We start from the raw sequence: 21,068 nt of genomic DNA on the forward strand, positions 1-21,068 counted from the left end.
TTTTGAAGGGTTTTTTGTGTCTCTATTTCCTTCAGTTCTGCTCCGATTTTAGTTATTTCTTGCCTTCTGCTAGCTTTTGAATGTGTTTGCTCTTGCTTTTCTAGTTCTTTTAATTGTGATGTTAGGGTGTCAATTTTGGATCTTTCCTGCTTTCTCTTTTGGGCATTTAGTGCTGTAAATTTCCCTCTACACACTGCTTTGAATGCATCCCAGAGATTCTGGTATGTTGTGTCTTGGTTCTCGTTGGTTTCAAAGAACATCTTTATTTCTGCCTTCATTTCGTTATGTACCCAGTAGTCATTCAGGAGCAGGTTGTTCAGTTTCCACGTAGTTGAGCGGTTTTGAGTGAGATTCTTAATCCTGAGTTCTAGCTTGATTGCACTGTGATCTGAGAGATAGTTTGTTGTAATTTCTGTTCTTTTACATTTATTGAGGAGAGCTTTACTTCCAAGTATGTGGTCAATTTTGGAATAGGTGTGGTGTGGTGCTGAAAAAAATGTATATTCTGTTGATTTGGGGTGGAGAGTTCTGTAGATGTCTATTAGGTCTGCTTGGTGCAGAGCCGAGTTCAATTCCTGGGTATCCATGTTGACTTTCTGTCTCGTTGATCTGTCTAATGTTGACAGTGGGGTGTTAAAGTCTCCCATTATTAACGTGTGGGAGTCTAAGTCTCTTTGTAGGTCACTCAGGACTTGCTTTATGAATCTGGGTGCTCCTGTATTGGGTGCATATATATTTAGGACAGTTAGCTCTTCTTGTTGAATTAATCCCTTTACCATTATGTAATGGCCTTCTTTGTCTCTTTTGATCTTTGTTGGTTTAAAGTCTGTTTTATCAGAGACTAGGATTGCAACCCCTGCCTTTTTTTGTTTTCCATTGGCTTGGTAGATCTTCCTCCATCCTTTTATTTTGAGCCTATGTGTGTCTCTGCACGTGAGATGGGTTTCCTGAATACAGCACACTGATGGGTCTTGAGTCTTCATCCAATTTGCCAGTCTGTGTCTTTTAAATGGAGCATTTAGTCCATTTACATTTAAAGTTAATATTGTTATGTGTGAATTTGATCCTGTCATTATGATGTTAGCTGGTTATTTTGCTCATTAGTTGATGCAGTCTCTTCCTAGTCTCGATGGTCTTTACATTTTGGCATGATTTTGCAGCAGCTGGTACCGGTTGTGCCTTTCCATGTTTAGCACTTCCTTCAGGAGCTCTTTTAGGGCAGGCCTGGTGGTGACAAAATCTCTCAGCATTTGCTTGTCTGTAAAGTATTTTATTTCTCCTTCACTTATGAAGCTTAGTTTGGCTGGATATGAAATTCTGGGTTGAAAATCCTTTTCTTTAATAATGTTGAATATTGGCCCCCACTCTCTTCTGGCTTGTAGGGTTTCTGCCGAGAGATCCACTGTTAGTCTGATGGGCTTCCCTTTGAGGGTAACCCGACCTTTCTCTCTGGCTGCCCTTAACATTTTTTCCTTCATTTCAACTTTGGTGAATCTGACAATTATGTGTCTTGGAGTTGCTCTTCTTGAGGAGTATCTTTGTGGCGTTCTCTCTATTTCCTGAATCTGAATGTTGGCCTGCCTTGCTAGACTGGGGAAGTTCTCCTGGATAATATCCTGCAGAGTGTTTTCCAGCTTGTTTCCATTCTCCCCGTCACTTTCAGGTACACCAATCAGACGTAGATTTGGTCTTTTCACATAGTCCCACATTTCTTGGAGGCTTTGCTCGTTTCTTTTTATTCTTTTTTCTCTAAACTTCCCTTCTCGCTTCGTTTCATTCATTTCATCTTCCAGGGCTGACACCCTTTCTTCCATTTGATCGCATCGGTTCCTGAGGCTTCTGCATTCTTCACGTAGTTCTCGAGCCTTGGTTTTCAGCTCCATCAGCTCCTTTAAGCACTTCTCTGTATTGGTTATTCTAGTTAGACATTCTTCTAAATTTTTTTCAAAGTTTTCAACTTCTTTGCCTTTGGTTTGAATATCCTCCCGTAGCTCGGATTAATTTGATTGTCTGAAGCCTTCTTCTCTCAGCTCGTCAAAGTCATTCTCCGTCCAGCTTTGTTCCATTGCTGGTGAGGAACTGCGTTCCTTTGGAGGAGGAGAGGTACTCTGCTTTTTAGAGTTTCCAGTTTTTCTGCTCTGTTTTTTCCCCATCTTTGTGGTTTTATCTACTTTTGGTCTTTGACGATGGTGATGTACAGAGGGATTTTTGGTGTGGATGTCCTTTCTGTTTGTTAGTTTTCCTTCTAACAGACAGGACCCTCAGCTGCAGGTCTGTTGGAGTACCCGGCCGGCTGTGTGAGGTGTCAGTCTGCCCCTGTTGGGGGGTGCCTCCCAGTTAGGCTGCTCCGGGGTCAGGGGTCAGGGACCCACTTGAGGAGGCAGTCTGCCCATTCTCAGATCTCCAGCTGCATGCTGGGAGAACCACTGCTGTCCTCAAAGCTGTCAGACAGGGACATTTAAGTCTGCAGAGGTTACTGCTATCTTTTTGTTTGTCTGTGCCCTGCCCCCAGAGGTGGAGCCTACAGAGGCAGGCAGGCCTCCTTGAGCTGTGGTGGGCTCCACCCAGTTCAAGCTTCCCGGCTGCTTTGTTTACCTAAGCGAGCCTGGGCAATGGTGGGCGCCCCTCCCCCAGCCTCGCTGCTGACTTGCTGTTTGATCTCAGACTGCTGTGCTAGCAATCAGGGAGACTCGTGGGCGTAGGACCCTCTGAGCCAGGTGCGGGCTATAATCTCCTGGGGCACCGTTTCCTAAGCCCATTGGAAAAGCACAGTATTCGGGTGGGAGTGGCCCAATTTTCCAGGTGCCGTCTGTCACCCCTGGAAAGGGAACTCCCTGACCCCCTGCGCTTCCCGAGTGAGGCAATGCCTCGCCCCTGCTTCAGCTGGCGCACGGTGCACTCACCCACTGACCTGCGCCCACTGTCTGGCGCTCCCTAGTGAGATGAACACGGTACCTCAGATGGAAATGCAGAAATCACCCGTCTTCTGCGTCGCTCACACTGGGAGCTGTAGACCAGAGCTGTTCCTATTCGGCCGTCTTGGCTCCTCCTCCTCTATTGTCTCTTTTTCAAAGCTCCTACGATAGACCAATGTATGGCTTCGTTGCTAACACCCAAGTGGACTGCCTTTGGGTCAAAGGGCATGCTACATTCATTGTCTGTGGTCAGGATAGAGGGGCTGAGATGTCAGCGTCCCTAAGAAAGAACAACAAGCTGGATGCTGTCTCCATCACAACCTGCCTGCTGGGAGCTGGCAGAGTTGGGGAGGGATCATCCTTGAGAACTGGAGTTGGGAAAAAGAAAGTAACAGAAAACAAGCATGGACAATTGGGGCATTTAGCATCCTGCTCCTTGGTTTGTGTTCCACTCAACTAAATCTCCATTTCTCTGCATATACCGTATTGTTAACACAATTAAGGTGTCACAGAAATTAAGTTCATTTAGGCCTGATGAGCAAAGGAAAACTTAAAGGAATATTTGAAGTATTTTGGGAGTGATAGAGCCTAGTGAAAAAATGTTAGATGTCTGGGTAAAGAAAGTGCCCTTTCAGTGCTTGTCTACACCTGGTTCACCCTCACTCCTTGGACACAGCCCTTTAGGACCTCTACCTAAAGTGAAGGGGGCCCTAGACTCCAAACTAACGATATCCTACGCTAGTGATACCTTACCCAACCGCTCACATGAGGCCGTCAAACACTTGCTCAGCCTTCAACTCTCAACTGCCTCTACTAAAAAAAAAGATATAATCATAATCCAAACAGCTGGAAGAAATGAGAGTTTTATTGATCTTCAGAAGAACCAATGACCACCATCCCTTACCTGGGTAAAGCATTATAGTGGAGGGGCTAACAACACAGATTCTGGAATCTAGGATTCTAGAATCCAATTCTGGCTTGGCCACCTACCAACTATGTAAATTTGTGTAAATTACTTGGCTTCTCCTTGTGTATAACATAGGATTACAGTTCTTACACTAATTTGGTTGTTGTTATGACTAAATCAATAAATGTCAAGAGCTTATAACAGTGGTGACATCACATATGGGTGAGCTATAATTATTGTTGTTGTTATTACTATTGTCCTTTAGAGGCTACCTGATCCAATTAGTAGCCACCACCTGAATTACTCAGGACACATTTGGTTATAGGAGGCAGAAGAGGAAATGTACTGGCTGACACAGCAGGGAAGTCCAAAAAAATGGTCTGGCACAGCTGGACCCAAAGGTTCAGATGATGCCATCAGGACTCTCAGTGTCCTGCGCAGTGGCTTCTATGTAAGTCAATATCATTCTCAAGCAGGCTTCCTCCAGGTGAGGACAAAGATGTAGCTTGATAATTATCCCATGCTTAGACTTCTTCCTCAGTGGATCTAAAAGAAAGACTCAAATAGTCCCTAGTTGTGCTCCATGATCAAACCAATAATCAGGAGGATGAAGTATTCCAACTGATTAAGACTGGCCCTCATACTACCTTGTAGAAAAGAGGAAAGGCAGGGCCAACCCTACTCAAACAGTATGGTTCTCTGGAGGAGGATGCTGAGCACAAGATGCCCCCTGCTCAACCCTTTGAAAACAATCTGGGGCCATTTCTCTGAGAAGGGACCAGATGACAGTGATTGACATGTTTACCGAAATGTTTACCCTATTTCCATCTGAAGAGTTACAAACACCCATGAGTGATGTTCAAAATATTGTATAACCTCTAGAGCAGAATCTCTGACCAGTTCGTCTGAACATCTCACCACTCAGAATGGAGGTCCGCTAAAGACAACCAGTAAGACAAAAGACTGTAGTGGCACATTCCTGCCGAACAGCAATCCTGCATCAAATGCAAACTTTGGGCTGATTTCTAGGGGACTTCAATGTTTAATCCTATTCATTCTTATTGAGAAAACACTATCTAGCTTTGGCTGGCTTACTTACCCACCTGTTTTGAAGCAGGACCCGAGTAGACAGGCATCTTCAGGATGGGACTTTCTGCTCTTTCATCACTTTTTCATCGCACATGAGTGAACTCTGCACTGGGACACACACTTAGGACAGAGGCTATAAGAGCTGAAGCACCAATAACCTTGACATGGACCCGTGTATGTACTTTGCCGGGGCCAATGTTGTCCTTTTTTCTGGCTTGGGAAAGCAGGGGTCCCCCTCTTTCCTCCCTTCTGTTAGTCTACCACCAAATGCCTCAAAAAACAGCCCTGATCTCAGCAGGACTTATCTTTGTCTATGAATATGCCATCCCTGCAAATTCAGATTGGATGAAGGATCCTTTGATTAGAGATTTAAATGAAGGACAATTTAATGAGTCAATTCAGCTTAGCTAAAAAGCATCTACCAATATCTGCTATGAAGTGTGGGGGGTGGGGGAAGTGGTTATGTTCCTTCTTATCACACTCCTTTCTCTTGAGTTGATGTTTTTAAGGTACTTTGCACAGAGTCTACACAAAATAGATACCTCCCCTGCCTCCCACCAGCCCTCTAGCGTATCCTGGCTTCAGTTGCTTGCAGCACCTCGTAGCACCCTCCACCTGCCTTCCTGCCTTCCTGCCTTCCAGGCTCAAGGCAGTACCTGGGCATCAGTGCCCACACCTACTCCCCTGGAGATATCTCCCTTCCCTACTTCCTCCTCCCAGCTAGTGCTGCTGGCCTGCAGAAAGACTTAAAGATGCTTGCCAAGTTGACCTGACCTTTACTTCCCTCTTTCTAGTGGGAATTGATGGATTTCACGCCTGTCTCTTTTCAGGGCTGCAGAGAGTACAGCAACTTGCAAAAAACACAAGATACTTCAGACAAAGACTGCAGGAAATGGGATTCATTATCTATGGCAATAAGAATGCTTCTGTTGTTCCTCTGCTTCTTTATATGCCTGGTAAAGTAGCGTAAGTATCCAAGGCATCTCATAATCACACCTAAACCCCAAGGTGACCTAAGATGGCTTTTTGGCACAGGCGTTAGATTATGCATTTGGAATGGGGTGAGTGAGTTCAGAATTCACTCATATGGCTTCTCAGAAGCCACATGCCAGTCTATCAGCTAGACCCTTCCCACAGGTCTTATAGAAAGGGAACCAAAGGTGCTAAGACTGAGCTCTCTCCCTAAATTCAAGTTCTGTGAATTTAGGGAAATCACTTATCTCCCTCAGTTCTGTGAATTTAGGGAAATCACTTATCTCCCTCAGCCTCACCTGTAAATTAAGCACAATCCTGAGCCTCCTTCTGACCCAAGATTGTTCTCAGGGAGAACTTCTGAAGATCATCTCTCCCCATATTACCATAAAAACAATGTGATCAGGCTCTGTGCTTTCTCCCATCAAACTCTGCGACCATCCTCAGAAGAGGACATTCTCATTTCAAGCGTGGGGAAGCTGAGGCTAAGAGCAGTTAAGCAACCTGCCCAAAGTCACACGAGTCAAACAGCAGTAAAACTAAGATGCAAAAACCCAAACTGAGGCTCACATTGAAGCTCATGTTCAGTTTCTCATGCTGTTACTGTGAACCTGTTTGGGGGTTGTTTACTTGATTGCAACTTTGAAACAGCATTAGCAACAACTGCATAAAGAGGAAAACATGACTTTTTGTCAGTTTGGCAGGGACAATTTTATACATGAGCCCTTCTCCAACCTGCTAGAGACTAATGTAATTAGACTAATTACATGTTGTTAAAAAGAAGTTAACTGGCAGGGCACAGTGGCTCATGCCTGTAATCCCAGCACTTTGGGAGGCTGAGGCAGGTGGATCACCTGAGGTCAGGAGTTCGAGACCAGCCTGGCCAACATGATGAAACCCCATCTCTACTAAAAATACAAAAATTAGGTGGGTATGGTGGTGCATGCCGGTAGTCCTAGCTACTATGGAGGCCGAGGCAGGAGGATCACTTGACCCCAGGAGGCAGAGGTTGTGTGAGCAGAGATTGTGCCACTGCACTCCAGCCTAGGTGACTGGGTGACAGAATGAGACCCCGTCCAAAAAAAAAAAAAGGAAGGTAACTAAAATCCTTTCTCAAGGTAAAATGTTTATTTGTGTCTCTGACCAAGCACATGATAGAAATTCATATTCAGCATACTACGCATCAGATTCTAGTGGTCCTAACTCCCCTCCAGTGTAACCCGTTGCTGGAACTTTCTGTTTGACTCTCTAATAGCCTGACTAGATTGGCAGAGTACTTGAAGTATAGAAAAGTACCAATAAAAGAGGTTTGGGTCTTACTTGTGAAAACTCATGGAGGGCAAGACTGAGTTATAAGTTCCTAAAAGACTGATTCTTCAGAGTATGCTCTTAGGTCATTTTACCACAGCAAAATCACAAGCAGTTAAAACACACAAGAAGGCCAGGCGTGGTTGCTAATGCCTGCAATCCCATCACTTTGGCAGGCCCAGGCAGGCAGATCACGAGGTCAGGAGATCAAGACCATCCTGGCTAACACAGTGAAACCCCGTCTCTACGAAAAATACAAAAAATTAGCCGGGCGTGGTGGTGGGTGCCTGTAGTCCCAGCTACTCGGGAGGCTGAGGCAGGAGAGTGGCGTGAACCTGGGAGGTGGAGCTTGCAGTGAGCCGAGATCGCATCACTGCACTCTAGCCGGGGCAACAGAGCGAGACTCCGTCTCAAAAAAAAAAAAAAAAAAAAACACATATGAGTTTTTTAGCATGCCACATCATTCTCACCAGTTGGCCCTTTGTTCACAGACCTGGGTCAGGAAAACAGTGCATGAAGTGTCTGAGGACATAATGTGCTACAGAAATGTTATATATCGTACTGCTCTGTGATAATGTCAGGGAGGGGTGACAATGGTGATTGAAAGTAGCAGACAATTCAAAGATCTTTAACTATCTGATTTTTGAAGGCACATACAAACACACACACGCACACACAGACACACATACATTTATTTAAAATGATTGGGGAAATGATTTGTGTTGGAAGAAATGTTCCAAACTTAGCTTAGGTTTATCTAATATTTTATCATTAGCTCAAAAGAAGGCACTGAAAATAAACTTGTCCAAGGTATAAAACACATAATTCTGGAGTGTTACAGTGACAGTAGGGAGTGTTCTGGATAGTTTCAACTTTAATAATAAAAGCCGGAAGTAGAATCCCAACAGGCTGGAAAAATGAACCAACCGAATGAGAAGAGTCCATAAGTAGTGAAAACAAATGCATGTAACTTCAAGAATTCGTACAATATGCTATGAACGATATGCTTCATGTAAAAGTTATGCTCTATGGTGTGGTGAAAGGTTTGGAATCAAAAAGAAATTTGATTCTTCCTCTTCCTAGCTGGGGATTCTTGGACAAGTTACGCAGCTTTCTGAAGCTCCAGTTTTCTCATTTATAAAACGGGATATGATAGTATCTATTTCACAAGGTAACTGTGAAGATTAAACAAGATGATGTCCATATAGCATTTGGCATGTTAACTCTTATATAAGAGCTATTCAGTGTCAGCTGTCATTATTAATAGCATTAATTAATAAAGTCATTAATATAATGTCATTTTCAGTAATGTGTACAAAGCACTTAATATAGTAGTTGGCATGCCATAAGCATTCGATCAGTGGTAGCCATTTCACTACTACTACTTAGCAACAATGATGATCATTATCAGTTTCAACTGAGTGCAAGGTTGAATCACCACGGTTGCATGGCTCTCCAAAATAATTATTACAATTTTTGGTTGCATTACTAAAAATAAAACGTCCAGAAAAAATAGTAGGTAAAGATCCTGCTACACTCTGCTATTGCTATATTAGATGCTGGATAATATGTCAAACCATCTTGTTTCTTTCAACTTAAGATTGTTTTTTAAGAAGAGCTAATATCACAGAGTACTAAATATATGCTAAGTAAGGCTATTAGACCTCAGTGATTACCCACGGAGGGTAGGATGTTTAGCCCTAGTTTATAAATGAAGATGCTAAGACTTAGAAAGGTCTAATTACTTTCTAAAGCCGGGTGTGGTGGCTCATGCCTGTAATCCCAACACTTTAGGAGGCTGAGGCAGATGGATCACCTGAGGTCAGGAGTTTGAAACCAGCCTGGCCAACATGGTGAAACCCTGTTTCTACTAAAAGTACAAAAAAAAATTAGCTGGGCATGGTGGCAGGCATCTGTACTCCCAGCTACTTGGGAGACTGAGGCAGGAGAATCGCTTGAACCCGGGAGGTGGAGGTTGCAGTGAGCCAAGATCACACCACTGCACTCCAGCCTGGGCAACAAGAGTGAAACTCCATGTCAAAAAAAAAAAAAATTACTCTCTAAGACTCACACAAGGTTGTAGGCAGCAGAGCCCAGAATTCAAAGCCAGTTCCATTTGCTTCATAAACTAGAGCTCTTTTGAACACACAGCACAACCTCTCAAGCTTTAGTCCATAGGAAAAAAAAATGCACATCTCATTAAAGCCACGCAGAGTATAATTATTTTTAATGTCATCATCGGTGATTCAAAAGGCAATAATCACTACAAACAGAAAAAAAAATCTGGGTCAACTAAGGAAAGAGAACAGGTTAGTTACAAAAGGTAATATTATCTATTACAGGTAGGAGTTGCTGGCAAGAGTTTGCCCTGCTGTCTGGCTTTGTTTCCTTCTGTGATATTTCTTTGTTGGAAGTTTATATGTAGAGACATTTTTTGAAATAGGGTGTTAATTGTATAAGCCACCGTGGAAGCACTTCTTTCATTTGGTCATTTAAAAACCTTTGATTTTATTAAAGAATGGTGATCTCTCCACATTTCCTACTATGCAGAATGAAAATATAGTCTGTAGCCAGTTATCCTTTTGAACAAAGCCTTGTTATAACTCTACCACTGGAATCTTCTGTAGAGCTGTGTAATGTGATTTTACCCATAAAACATACACTTAAATAATCAAGAATGTATTGTATTTGGTACTTGGTAAAGAGTTTGCATTTTTTTCCCGTGTTCATGTAATACACTTGGAAGATGGTGTTATACAAGAGGTAGTGATTCTGCATACAATGCAATGCTGTTTATTATCATTATTATTATTTCACACAGTTTAGTTTCTTTTAGCCTATTGCCAATTGCTTTGGGGAGTACAAACACAGAGGCTCATTATATAAAATTTCCAGTGCAATCATATATATTAACTTAAGAACACTAGCTTTAGTAGTCTAAGGTTTAAATTCAAAAGTGCTCCAGGGAGATGCCAGATTAGACTAATGAATCAACAGAGTCATATATTTTGCCCTGCACTCTTTGGCAAAACGTGCTTCCTTTGGTACAAAGAGAAACATGCAGACAGTGAAAGCGGTCTTCTGGGAGTCCCGAAAACTGGCCTGAGATCATGGGTCAGGTGGTTTGTACTCTAGCAATAAAAGCACTTGACTTGTTTCTCAGACAATTATGAGCTCTCATTCTGTGCAGTTCCGTGGGCAGCCTTCCGTAGGGTGATCAAGAAAGAGAAAGAACAGCCTCTGTTTTCAAGCTTTCTCAGCTAGAAAGCTTCATCTCCTTCTAACCTTCCTAGTTGAAATCAAAGGGCTAATCTTGCCTCACCCAAGCCAGGGAGCCAGAGAGGCTGTGTGTCTTGTAGGTCCTGCAGTCTCCATTGCTTCATCTGATAACCTATGTTCTATCTGAAACAACCAAAATGCAGACTGCTCAACAGCAAAACAAGTGAATGGAAGAGCAGGCTTATTCTCCACGTCTGGTTCAAGAATTCTTCCTGAGCTGTGATTGGAATGTTTCTCTGGTGCTGTCAGCTTCCAGCCTAAAATAATACACCTGCAATCTCTTAATGCTAAGAACAGTTCTGAGGCATTTACCTCACTTCTGGGTAAAGTCACTCAGTAATTAAGTTTTCCTGCAAAGACTAACAGAGCCCAAAGGGGAAAAAGAGTCACTTGGGAGTACGTGCCTTTTTGTCTGACCTTGGCTCTCAGCACAAGGTATTTACAGCCTTTGACGCTTGATATTCTAGAATTATTGCAGAGATAGCTCTGGAAAAGAAAGAGACTAGAAGGATAAAGGGAAGGAATCATAGCTTATGAAGGTTTTACCCTGCATCAGACAGCTTTCTAGTTCTATGACTTACGTCCTGTAGGCTGTAAGGTTCTCTGCTTGAACACTTCTTTCCTGATCTGCCTTCCTCCCCATTCCTCTTAAACTCAGTCGCTGAGTTTATTATCCCTGTGCATCCCTGGTTATGTTCATTCACATATGAAACAATCAGGAGACCTTGCTATTTCTTATCTCTGATTTGATGGAAAATATAATCTTTGGCGCTGCAGTGGGAATATTGGCTTGGGGTTGGATACTACAGACCCTCTGATCTTGGTCTTCAAATTATACTCATTAAGTATAGGCTCATTGAAATTTCCAATGATATTATTGGTATTAAGTTTTTAAAACATATACATTTACAATTAATATAGATTCTTTCTTTATGGAATTGCATTAGAAGAACTGTTTGGTTTTTATACCTAGGGTTACTGCAGATGGATTTTATATCACTGCAGATTTGTTAAACCAGAGTCATAAACATCAGCATTTTCTGCTTGGTGTCAAAGACTCAATATCCACAATTATCTAATGAGTGTGTCAGACCCATAATACCACACACACCATCATGAGTGGCACCAAGTGTCTGACTGCCTGTTTATTTGTCAATTGTATTTGACAGAAGTTTAAAAACCTCAATCATCTTCCACTTATTATCATAAAAAAGAAAAAAGAAAAAATCAATTAGCCATATTCCTTTTTTGTAAGGATAATTTTGTCTTTTTCCCAACTAACCACTTTTTTTTTCTTTTTTTGCTTTTCCTTAAGGGCTTTTGCAAGGCATATGTTAGAGAAAAAAATTGGAGTGGTAGTCGTGGGATTTCCAGCCACTCCACTCGCAGAAGCTCGGGCTCGGTTTTGTGTTTCAGCGGCACATACCCGGGAGATGTTAGACACGGTGAGTACACCACAGGCCAACAGGATCTCAGTACTGGTACCTTGGATTCAAAGCAAGTCCTTTTATTGAGACAGCTTAGGGTTCTCTGGGTTTCTCTTGGGTGATTTAGGAAAATAACACTGACAAAAGTCACTGCCAAAAAACAAGAGCACGTCAACAACAGCCAACACTGTGACCACTCCGTAGATAGAAAAGAAAATCAGTTTAGTGAAGATTTCAATCAGTGTTTTGGTTTCCTACAAAAGACTGACTGAGTAGCCAAATGTTGTTCTATTTACTTGATCTTAAATGCAAAAGCTGGTCTAAAATGCTGTTTTAGACTTAATTACATGCATCCTGACATTTTTCATAGCCACTAAATCTGCCATAATAAAATATGACCTAGCTAAGCAACATGTTGGAAAACCAACAAGAACAAATCTACATTACAGCAGCACCTAAGTGAGGCGGAAATGATTTTAAAATTGCCTTTTATTGTCCCTCGATTTCCATTATTATATGAATGAGTAATATCAGAGAACTAAACCATCTACTCAGTTTGGAGTTAATGGGAAGAGTCACATAACATAAATGCAGTTTTGCAAACACTATTGAGAGTCAACTATGTGCAAACCTGGGGCAAAAAGTCTAGGAGAAGATGCTAATAAACAAGCAACACATATAATACCAGACAGAATGAATGAATCTTGAAGAAGAAATATAGAAGACTGTGGGAGCATGAAGGTGGGGTGAATTATTAGAGTGGAGAAGATTCACAGGGGAGGTGGCTTTTGAGCCAGGCCTTTTTAATAAAGGTTATCGAGCTCCATTCAAGACTTCCAATCAGTGGAGTGACACAATCATGTCATTATGAAATAAACGTGACAAATGAACTGGAGAGGAAAGGGGCAAAACGAAAGGACCTAAGATGTAGCTATTTAAACAAAACAAGAGATGACAAGGCTAATGGTAGTGGAAACAAAAGAAACTAATCCATGAACAAATATTACAAATGAATGGAGCTGCCATGACTTGACAAATGATTGGATGCGGTGCATATGTGGGAAGAGAGAATCAAAGACAATTTGAGGTCTTTAGCCCTGATAAATGGAAGGATGGTGAAGCACTTAAATGAGATAAAGTATGCAGTAAGGAACAGCAAATTTTCAGTGGGAGTGGGGGAATAGAATGAGCTCAGTCCTAGACACGTTGAGACTATGTGTCCATGGCCCACCTATAGAAGAAAAATAAGATTCTAGAGCTTAGGAGAGTATGCAAAGCTGGAACTGCTATAGTTTAGGGAACTGAGGGATCTTTACAGCCAACAATAGAAGATGTAATTGTCCAGATATGAGCAAGAGTGAACAGGGCAGACTCCTGGGGAGTGCCTACATTCCAGGGTAGATACAGGAATCACAGGTGGGGACCCAGACTTACATGGAACTAGAGCAGTCAGGAAAGACATATTCAGTGTAGTATTAAACTCCACACAGAGGAGAAAGTTTCAAGCAGGAGGAGGGTCAAAATGCCCCTCAAAACTGCAGGAAGTTTAAATGCAGTGAGGGATGACAAGAAACTATTGGATTAGCAATTAGTAGGAACTTGATGTTCCGTCGAGTAGGCATTTTAAGGGAATGAAGGGAACAGAAATAACAAAAGAATAAAAGAGTAAAGAGGATAATTTGAGTTTGAAATTATACATGTACACATGTGCACACACACACACACACACAGAGAGAGAGAGTTGCCGTGTCCTTCATCTTCACCAGTATAGCCTCAAAACATAAACCAGTGTATTGTACACAGTAGGTACACAGTACAAATTATTGAGTAGCATGTTAACAACTGAGCTAACCAGGTTTTGAGATGAGTGAACTTTGTTTTCTTTACGCCCTTCTATATTTCCCAGATTCTCTAAAATGAGTATGTATTTCCAGAATGTGAATTTTAACAAATTGTTTCTTTTAAATGAAATGAGTTGGTGTTAAGAAAAGACAGGCAAAACTTTCAAGAAGTCTGACTGTAGAAAGAAAAATAGGTTTAGAAAATACTTTTGAAAATGGAGAAAGCTTGAGCATGTTTACACATTAAGGGAAGAAGACAGTGAAGAGGGGACCTTGCACAGAAGGGAGAGAAGAGAGCATGGCCAAGAAGCAAGTTCCCTGAGATGGCAGGAGGGACACACAGTATGGATGAATTTGTAATTTTGTGCTCCAAGCAGCATTGAGGTATTCATGTATGTGATTCTCTTCACAACTTCTTAATTGCTACAAAACACCTGCTTTGAAAGGACACTGAGACATCAATCATCTAGATAAATGCCTCTAAACTATTGAGATCATGCGCCCATCTCAACAGAAAATTTTGAGCAGTTTCTTAAGTACATGTAAGAGAAAGTGGAAAATGACCCTAATGAACAGCCAGTACATTAAGGTAGCAATTGAACCTAAAGGCTCATAGACTAGAAATAATATTAGACAAATGCACTCTGTGACCACATTTGGACAAGACAGAGACAAACCACAATACTTAATGTCTCCCTCTTCTGACTGACATGTGTGACAGTTGCTCATTCACCAATAACAACTCTAGCCTTGCTTTCATTCTCTCGCCTTTCAGATAGAAATTATAAATATATAGCCAGCCAGTGAACTGCTCCCACTTGTTAACAGCGTCCAACCCAGAACTGGTCCCTGCTTCCTTAGAGTCATCTCAGGCACAAGCTCAAATGCAGTGAGAAGCCGCTCCCATCTTCCTGTCACTAAGATGTCCATGGTTCTTCCGCAGTGTCCTCCCTCTCCCATCCCAGCAAGCTAAAGAAACCTAACTTTGATCATGAGTGTGTTCTGGGTGGTCTTGGATCAGCAGACATTAACATAAATTCTTTATAAATGATATATGCAATACCAATATATTATGTACATTATATAAGAGACAAACAAATAAAAGTTTAAAAGGTTGAGATAAAAATGAGTAGAGGTCGGGCACAGTGGCTCATGCCTATAATCTCAGCACTTTGGGAAGTTGATGTGGGCGGATGACCTGAGGTCAGGAGTTCGAGACTGGCCTGGCCAACATGGTGAAACCCCATCTCTACTAAAAATACAAAAATTAGCCAGGCATGGTAGCATGTGCCTGTAATCCCAGCTACTCAAAAGGCTGAGGCAGGAGAATCACTTGAACCCAGGAGGCAGAGGTTGCAGTGAGCCGAGATCGTGCCACTGTACTCCAGCCTGGGCAACAGAGTGAGACTCTGTCTCAAAAAAAAAAAAAAAAAAGAAAGAAATCCTAATGTTTTCCTCCTGCATCCTCCATCAGTTATCTCACAGATGCCCCAAATGTGCAGATCCTTCACTTTGGATACCACTGAACTAGTCCATCCCCCATCTTCAGCAAAGATTGATAGAAACTATCCCAGAGAGGTGTCATTTTAAAGATAACTTTGGTTACTTTTTCTTAGTACTGAGATTTGATGTAGGAAATTTAGAAAAACAGGGAAGAACATTTTAAATACTCATACTCCTACCACCAAGAAATCAATTACTCTTAACATGTTGGAGGAAATCTTAATTAATGTCAGTTTGAAAGATTTCCCAAAGAGGAAAGTCCATAAGATCTATTAGTCACCCATTCTAACATTAACAACCCTCACCTTACCTTTTCAAAGCATTAGACCCTAATATTATCTTCCTCCTCATTTGGCAGGTTAAGAAAACCAGGCTCAGAAAGGTTAAAAAGGCATGACCAATACCATAGGATTAGTGATATACTAGAATTGAAAATGACCTTTTTTTTAATTTTATTATTATTACACTTTAAGTTTTAGGGTACATGTGCACAACGTGCAGGTTTGTTACATATGTATACATGTGCCATGTTGGTGTGCTGCACCCATTAACTCATCATTTAGCATTAGGTATATCTCCTAATGCTATCCCTCCCCCCTCCACCCACCCCACAACAGTCCCTGGTGTGTGATGTTCCCCTTCCTGTGTCCATGTGTTCTCAGAAAACTATCTTTTTTTACTTTCTGGATCTCAGTTGTTTCATGTGTAAAATGGGGGATACGTGTACCCGCCTAAAGTAAGAGAGTTGAAACAGACGAGTTCTCAGTCCCTGTGAGTTAAGTTCTAGTATTTTCTGGGACACAGAGATGAGTATTTAAAAGCAGGAGGCCTGGGGTAGCATGAGAGGACAGAGGATAATGTTCATCAGCTCCCGCAACATTCCACTTTGTTCTTGGCCAGGTGGTTTGCTGTGTCATGAAGATATAACTTCAAATGCATTCTGCAACCTGATCTTTTTCTTCCACAAGATTACATATAAGTCACTACATTTTAAAATAAAACCTTTTAAGGGTAAGCATGGGTCACATGTTTTTATTCTTCTCTTCACACTCTCAAAATAAAATAAACATTCATTGTATGGAGTTAGACCACTAAATAAAATTAATTAGCATCTAACATTCCTCTAGGGTCTTACACCACAACTTAATGGTACGGATCTTGCTTCTTTTCTTTAAAATCAAAGAAGCTAGCAAAATAAGACTGTGTGTCTTTGTGAGGCTTGCTATTAACCTGGGCTCTGCAAAGCAGGGCTACTTAGGTGTTCAATGATAGCTATTGGAAAGCAATCTCATTGCAGGTTTTGGAAGCTCTTGATGAAATGGGTGATCTCCTGCAACTGAAATATTCCCGGCACAAGAAGTCAGCACGTCCTGAGCTCTATGATGAGATGAGCTTTGAACTCGAAGATTAAGTTTCCTGGTCCTGAATGACACATAAAGACTTTGCGAGAAAGACCTCCCTCCTTGCCTCACAAGGAATATAAATGGATTTCTCCCCCTTCCTCAGGACAATTTTGGTTCCCAGACCAGCTTGATTGAACTGAGGGAGACGTTGTTGTTTTCAATGTCTCCAGCTTGGACTGCAGAGACGAAAACATGATTCCAGATTTAAGTCTCTCTTCTTCCAAGTATTCTACTAGAAATACACACACACACACTTCTGAGAATATTTTTAATGGCAATGAGCCTGTGTTTTAGCTGCTACTGTGCAGACCCTTTCAGGGATTCCAACCAAACGCAAATGAGAGAATTTAAAATTTTTATTCAGTAAGTTCACTATGTGTTTACTTATTCCATCTGCAGATGTGAGTGAGTGTGGTGGACAGTAGCCACCTTCCTTGTTCCACTCATAAAAGCATCAGCTAGAACTCATCTGTATCATGGGAAGTTCCAGGCAGGAGGGTAAAGAAATGTTGATTCTACCATTTGTCACATTTGGACGTTTTTCACAGACAAGTATCAAAAGACATAGTTAATGTTTCGAGGGGGAAAGCAGAACTGATCAACTGCGACTAGAGACGTCTTTGAAGGAAATTTTCCTTTTTCTCTTGCTGGTCTCCTACAGTTTTACAGCTGAGCTTTTGAGGTTTGGAAAATTCAAGATGTTTGTTTCATAAGAAAGGGGGCAGAAAGCAAGCACAAGACACTTTTAGGTCTAGACTAAAATGGTAGTTACAACAATTTGAAGCTTGTTGGTGCAGTGCATGGTGAATGCTTACCCTGCACAGCCTCTATTACCTTAAGGAATTAGTTGTCATTTTCCTATTGAATTTTGAGTAGATGGTGAAATTCAGTGTCCTTTAGAATTGACTCCCAAGACTATATTTGAAGAATGCATTGATTCAAGAAGGACATTTAAAAGCAAATTCTAACTTTTTCAAGACCAACACCCTTGTTTAGGCCTATTAAATTGTACTGTCACTTGTTACATGCCCTCTGAATTGGGAGAAAGTGGGCTTGCACACTTTGAGATAACTAACTGTAATTTACCTGTGTTCTCTCTTTCTCGCTCTCTCTTCTTCTCAATATGAACACAAACCTCCATGGAAAAGTAGCCTTTTGTTAATCTGATCTAGTTTGTATGGAAAAAGCCCATGGAGAACCTTATCTTTAACAAGCTCCCAGATGGTGCCCAAATTTGGAAATTCTAGAGAGCAGTGGTGACCTTTTAGCAAAGCTTCTGTAACAGTTCGAATGAGTTGCAGAACATTCCACTCCATCAAATGACACTGTAAACAAATCACTTCAAGAGAGGCTTGGTTTTGTGTGGCACAGATGGACCCACGCTTTCATGCCGTGCACTGAGATAGAAACTCCACCCGCAGCGCCTGCGATGGATGGAGCAATGTGCCCTGATGCTCAAAGCGTATTAAAGGAAAAAAAGTGATCAGCATGGAAAGTTTTTTATGGGGAAATTATAACTCCAAGGGGGCACATTGGTTTAAAAATGGATCACAATGATAGAGTTCTTCATGAATGTTTACAAGTTGTAAGGAATACAGTTAGTGAAAGAGGAAAAGAAGTGGGTTCTGAAAATGCCGTTTCCCGTCCAATGATTTTGATAACAAAATTCCAACTCTTCTCAATGAAACTGATGCAGCATTATTTGTGCAAAGAAAATGTGTCATAAATATGCAAAGAAAGGGAGACATACTGTTCTCATCTCTTGAATATGTGCATTTAAATGAAATTATTGCTAGTTAATTGTCCAAAATGCATAAATGCCTTGAGTTCTATAAAGGAAACATGAGGTCAAAAAGACAGCGAGATATCTAGTCCTTCCACAAGGTATGGAAAGCAATAAACATCTTCCTTCCTTTCTGGATCTGTCTGTGATCTTTACACACACCTTCACATCTACCCTTCAAGTTTTAAGCCCCTACACGAGTGTCTTCATGAGCAGGAATGTCCACTATTATTACTTTCATGGAGGATATTGGGTCTAATTCACTGTGGGAAACTACTTACCCCCACCCAGCATGGAAGGCAGGGAGGAAGTTAGTCTCTTTTCATCAAGATCCAAGAGTGCAGGGACAATTTATTACACTGCAATGTACAAAAGGACCTGTTTTTGTCAGAGAGTCCATGTTGAATATACAGGTATGAGAACAACTGTTGATATACAGGTATAATCCAAGTAGAATGCTTCCACAGTGCATTAGAAGGTGCCCAAGCTCCATAGGGCCAATAATATTAGCGTGTATGTCATATAGAATAAGGGTAATTAGGAGGGTGATTGTGAATAATGAGATTTTTAATTTTTTTAAGAAAAAGCTCTCAAATGCTAGGCTAATAAGTTCATTATTTTAATTCATGATTAAAATTATTTGATTATTGAGTCTTGATAATTATATCAGAGCCAAAAATGTGTCTTTGGTTAGATCTGTTGGAAAAGAGAATTTTCTATAATGTTATGCGCCCTCAGCCCTTCTGTTCACATTTACACACATGCACACACACATACACATATGCATTTTTCCTTTACGGAGTAAGCAATTGTATAAAAGTATAGATGAAAATCTGGTTGGTTGAGAAATAAATGGAAGATGTTCTTGAAAATGACCTTCAGGAAAGCAGAAGATAAAGGTTCCAGATGATATTTGTAAGGAGGCTATCTCTGTATAATAAGGAAATGGCATAGACTTATTCCTAATCTCATTATGAAACGATGGTGTCATGGACGTTTAACCATATTGCCTTTCAGCATGCTTTGATTTTACAGAGACGACAGGCTTTGGAATTTACTAGGAAGCTGGCTAAAATCCAAACCCCTGGGCCCTACACCAGACCTTTACTGAAACATAATAGTTGTAGTGCCCAGGAATCCATGTTTTTAACCAGCCTTCCTGGGTGATTGTAATCTATGCCAAAATTTAAGAACATTATTCAAACTCTAATTTAATAAACCAATTGACTCTAATAGCAGGAACCTTGTTCTGATTCTCTTGTTCATAATTAAGTGTATATATACTGGTAAAATTAATTTATTCCACAGTCAACCTTCTCTTCTCATTGGGACATTTTGTTCCCATTTTCCAAGTAACTTCTCTTTCTACAAAAATGGATCCAATACTGAAGAACAATCTGCCATTCATTTGGGTAAAATTATTCCTTCTTCAGTTTTCTGTATCATTCCCTATAAGATGCCCATTTGCTTTGAATGTGGTATCTTTCTTTTCTTTCTTTCTTTTTTTTTTTTTTTTTTTTGAGACAGAGTTTTGTTCTTCTTGTTGCCCAGGCTATAGTGCAATGGCAAGATCTCGGCTCATTGCAACCTCCGCCTCCCAGATTCAAGCGATTCTCCTGCCTCAGCCTCCTGAGGAGCTGGGTTTATAGGCATGTGCCACCAAGCACGGCTAATTTCCTATTTTTAGTAGGACAAGCTTTCTCCATGTTGGTCAGGCTGGTCTCGAACTCCTGACCTCAGGTGATCCTCCCGCCTCGGCCTCCCAAAGTGCTAGGATTACAGGCATGAGCCACTGCGCCCGGCCTGAATGTAGTATCTTTCTTCTGTTTTCTTTTCCTGCTCTTTAAAAAACAACCTTCAACCTCCGATTATTTATTTATTCCAACAACAGCTCTTCAGTAGGGTAAAAGTCTTAACAGTTCTTCAAACAAACAATATTCTTTTGTATTTTTCTTCAGAGAGCAAATATTATAAATGGCCTACTCTGATTTAAAAACCTAAGTTCTGATGATGATGAAACATTAACTCTTAAATATATATTTTGATTTATAGCAATAATAACAATTGTAATAACAGCAATTAAGAACAGCATCTGGTGAATTTTTGGCAATGTTTCCTGGTCTCAAAACAGTAAGAACAACAATTTGAAGTCTGTTCTTTAGAATGCCCTACTCAGCTGCGTAATGTTTAGAAAATTAAAGAGTCTGTATTTTAAATATTTTTAGGTAATTATTGCGGGACATTGTCTTATGGTGTCATGATGTACGTGGGGTGTGCATGTGTATGTGTGTGTGTGTGCATGTGTCTGTGAGTGTGTGAGAAAGACAGAGAGAAATGTATGTTTCACTGAAACATTTGAAATGACCAATTTCACTTTATTGTGCCTGTAAAATGTTAGTTTTAAAATAAATAAAAATAATATGAAAATAATTGATGGTTTTCTGTTGATTTAGTTTAGGTTACCCTGAAAAAAGACTGAGGTAGAGATTTGTATTTAGGAATTCCACTGGGAAAATTGGTAGGGGTGGCTGGAGCTGGCTTGCACTGTCACAAGAACCAATTGTGCACATTTCTTTCTAATTCCTCATTCAGTGACATCAGATTGGTAGCTTGAAAATGGCCACAATGGGAGTATTTACAC

General features: G+C 40.9%; 1 protein-coding gene across 1 annotated transcript in view; it reads left to right on the forward strand.

Moving 5' to 3' along the window:
- SPTLC3 (serine palmitoyltransferase long chain base subunit 3) overlaps nt 1–20,857 on the forward strand; it is a 226,325-nt gene extending 205,468 nt beyond the window's left edge. The window contains exons 15-17 of the mRNA XM_054467406.2: nt 5,742–5,877; nt 11,786–11,915; nt 16,539–20,857. Of these exons, the coding sequence (XP_054323381.1) occupies nt 5,742–5,877; nt 11,786–11,915; nt 16,539–16,652 (380 nt within the window). The 3' untranslated portion in view covers nt 16,653–20,857. The remainder of the gene's footprint in view (nt 1–5,741; nt 5,878–11,785; nt 11,916–16,538) is intronic.
- Nucleotides 20,858–21,068: the final 211 nt, after the last annotated feature.

This window comes from Pongo pygmaeus, chromosome 21 (genome assembly GCF_028885625.2).
Source record: "Pongo pygmaeus isolate AG05252 chromosome 21, NHGRI_mPonPyg2-v2.0_pri, whole genome shotgun sequence".
Lineage (NCBI taxonomy): Eukaryota > Metazoa > Chordata > Mammalia > Primates > Hominidae > Pongo > Pongo pygmaeus.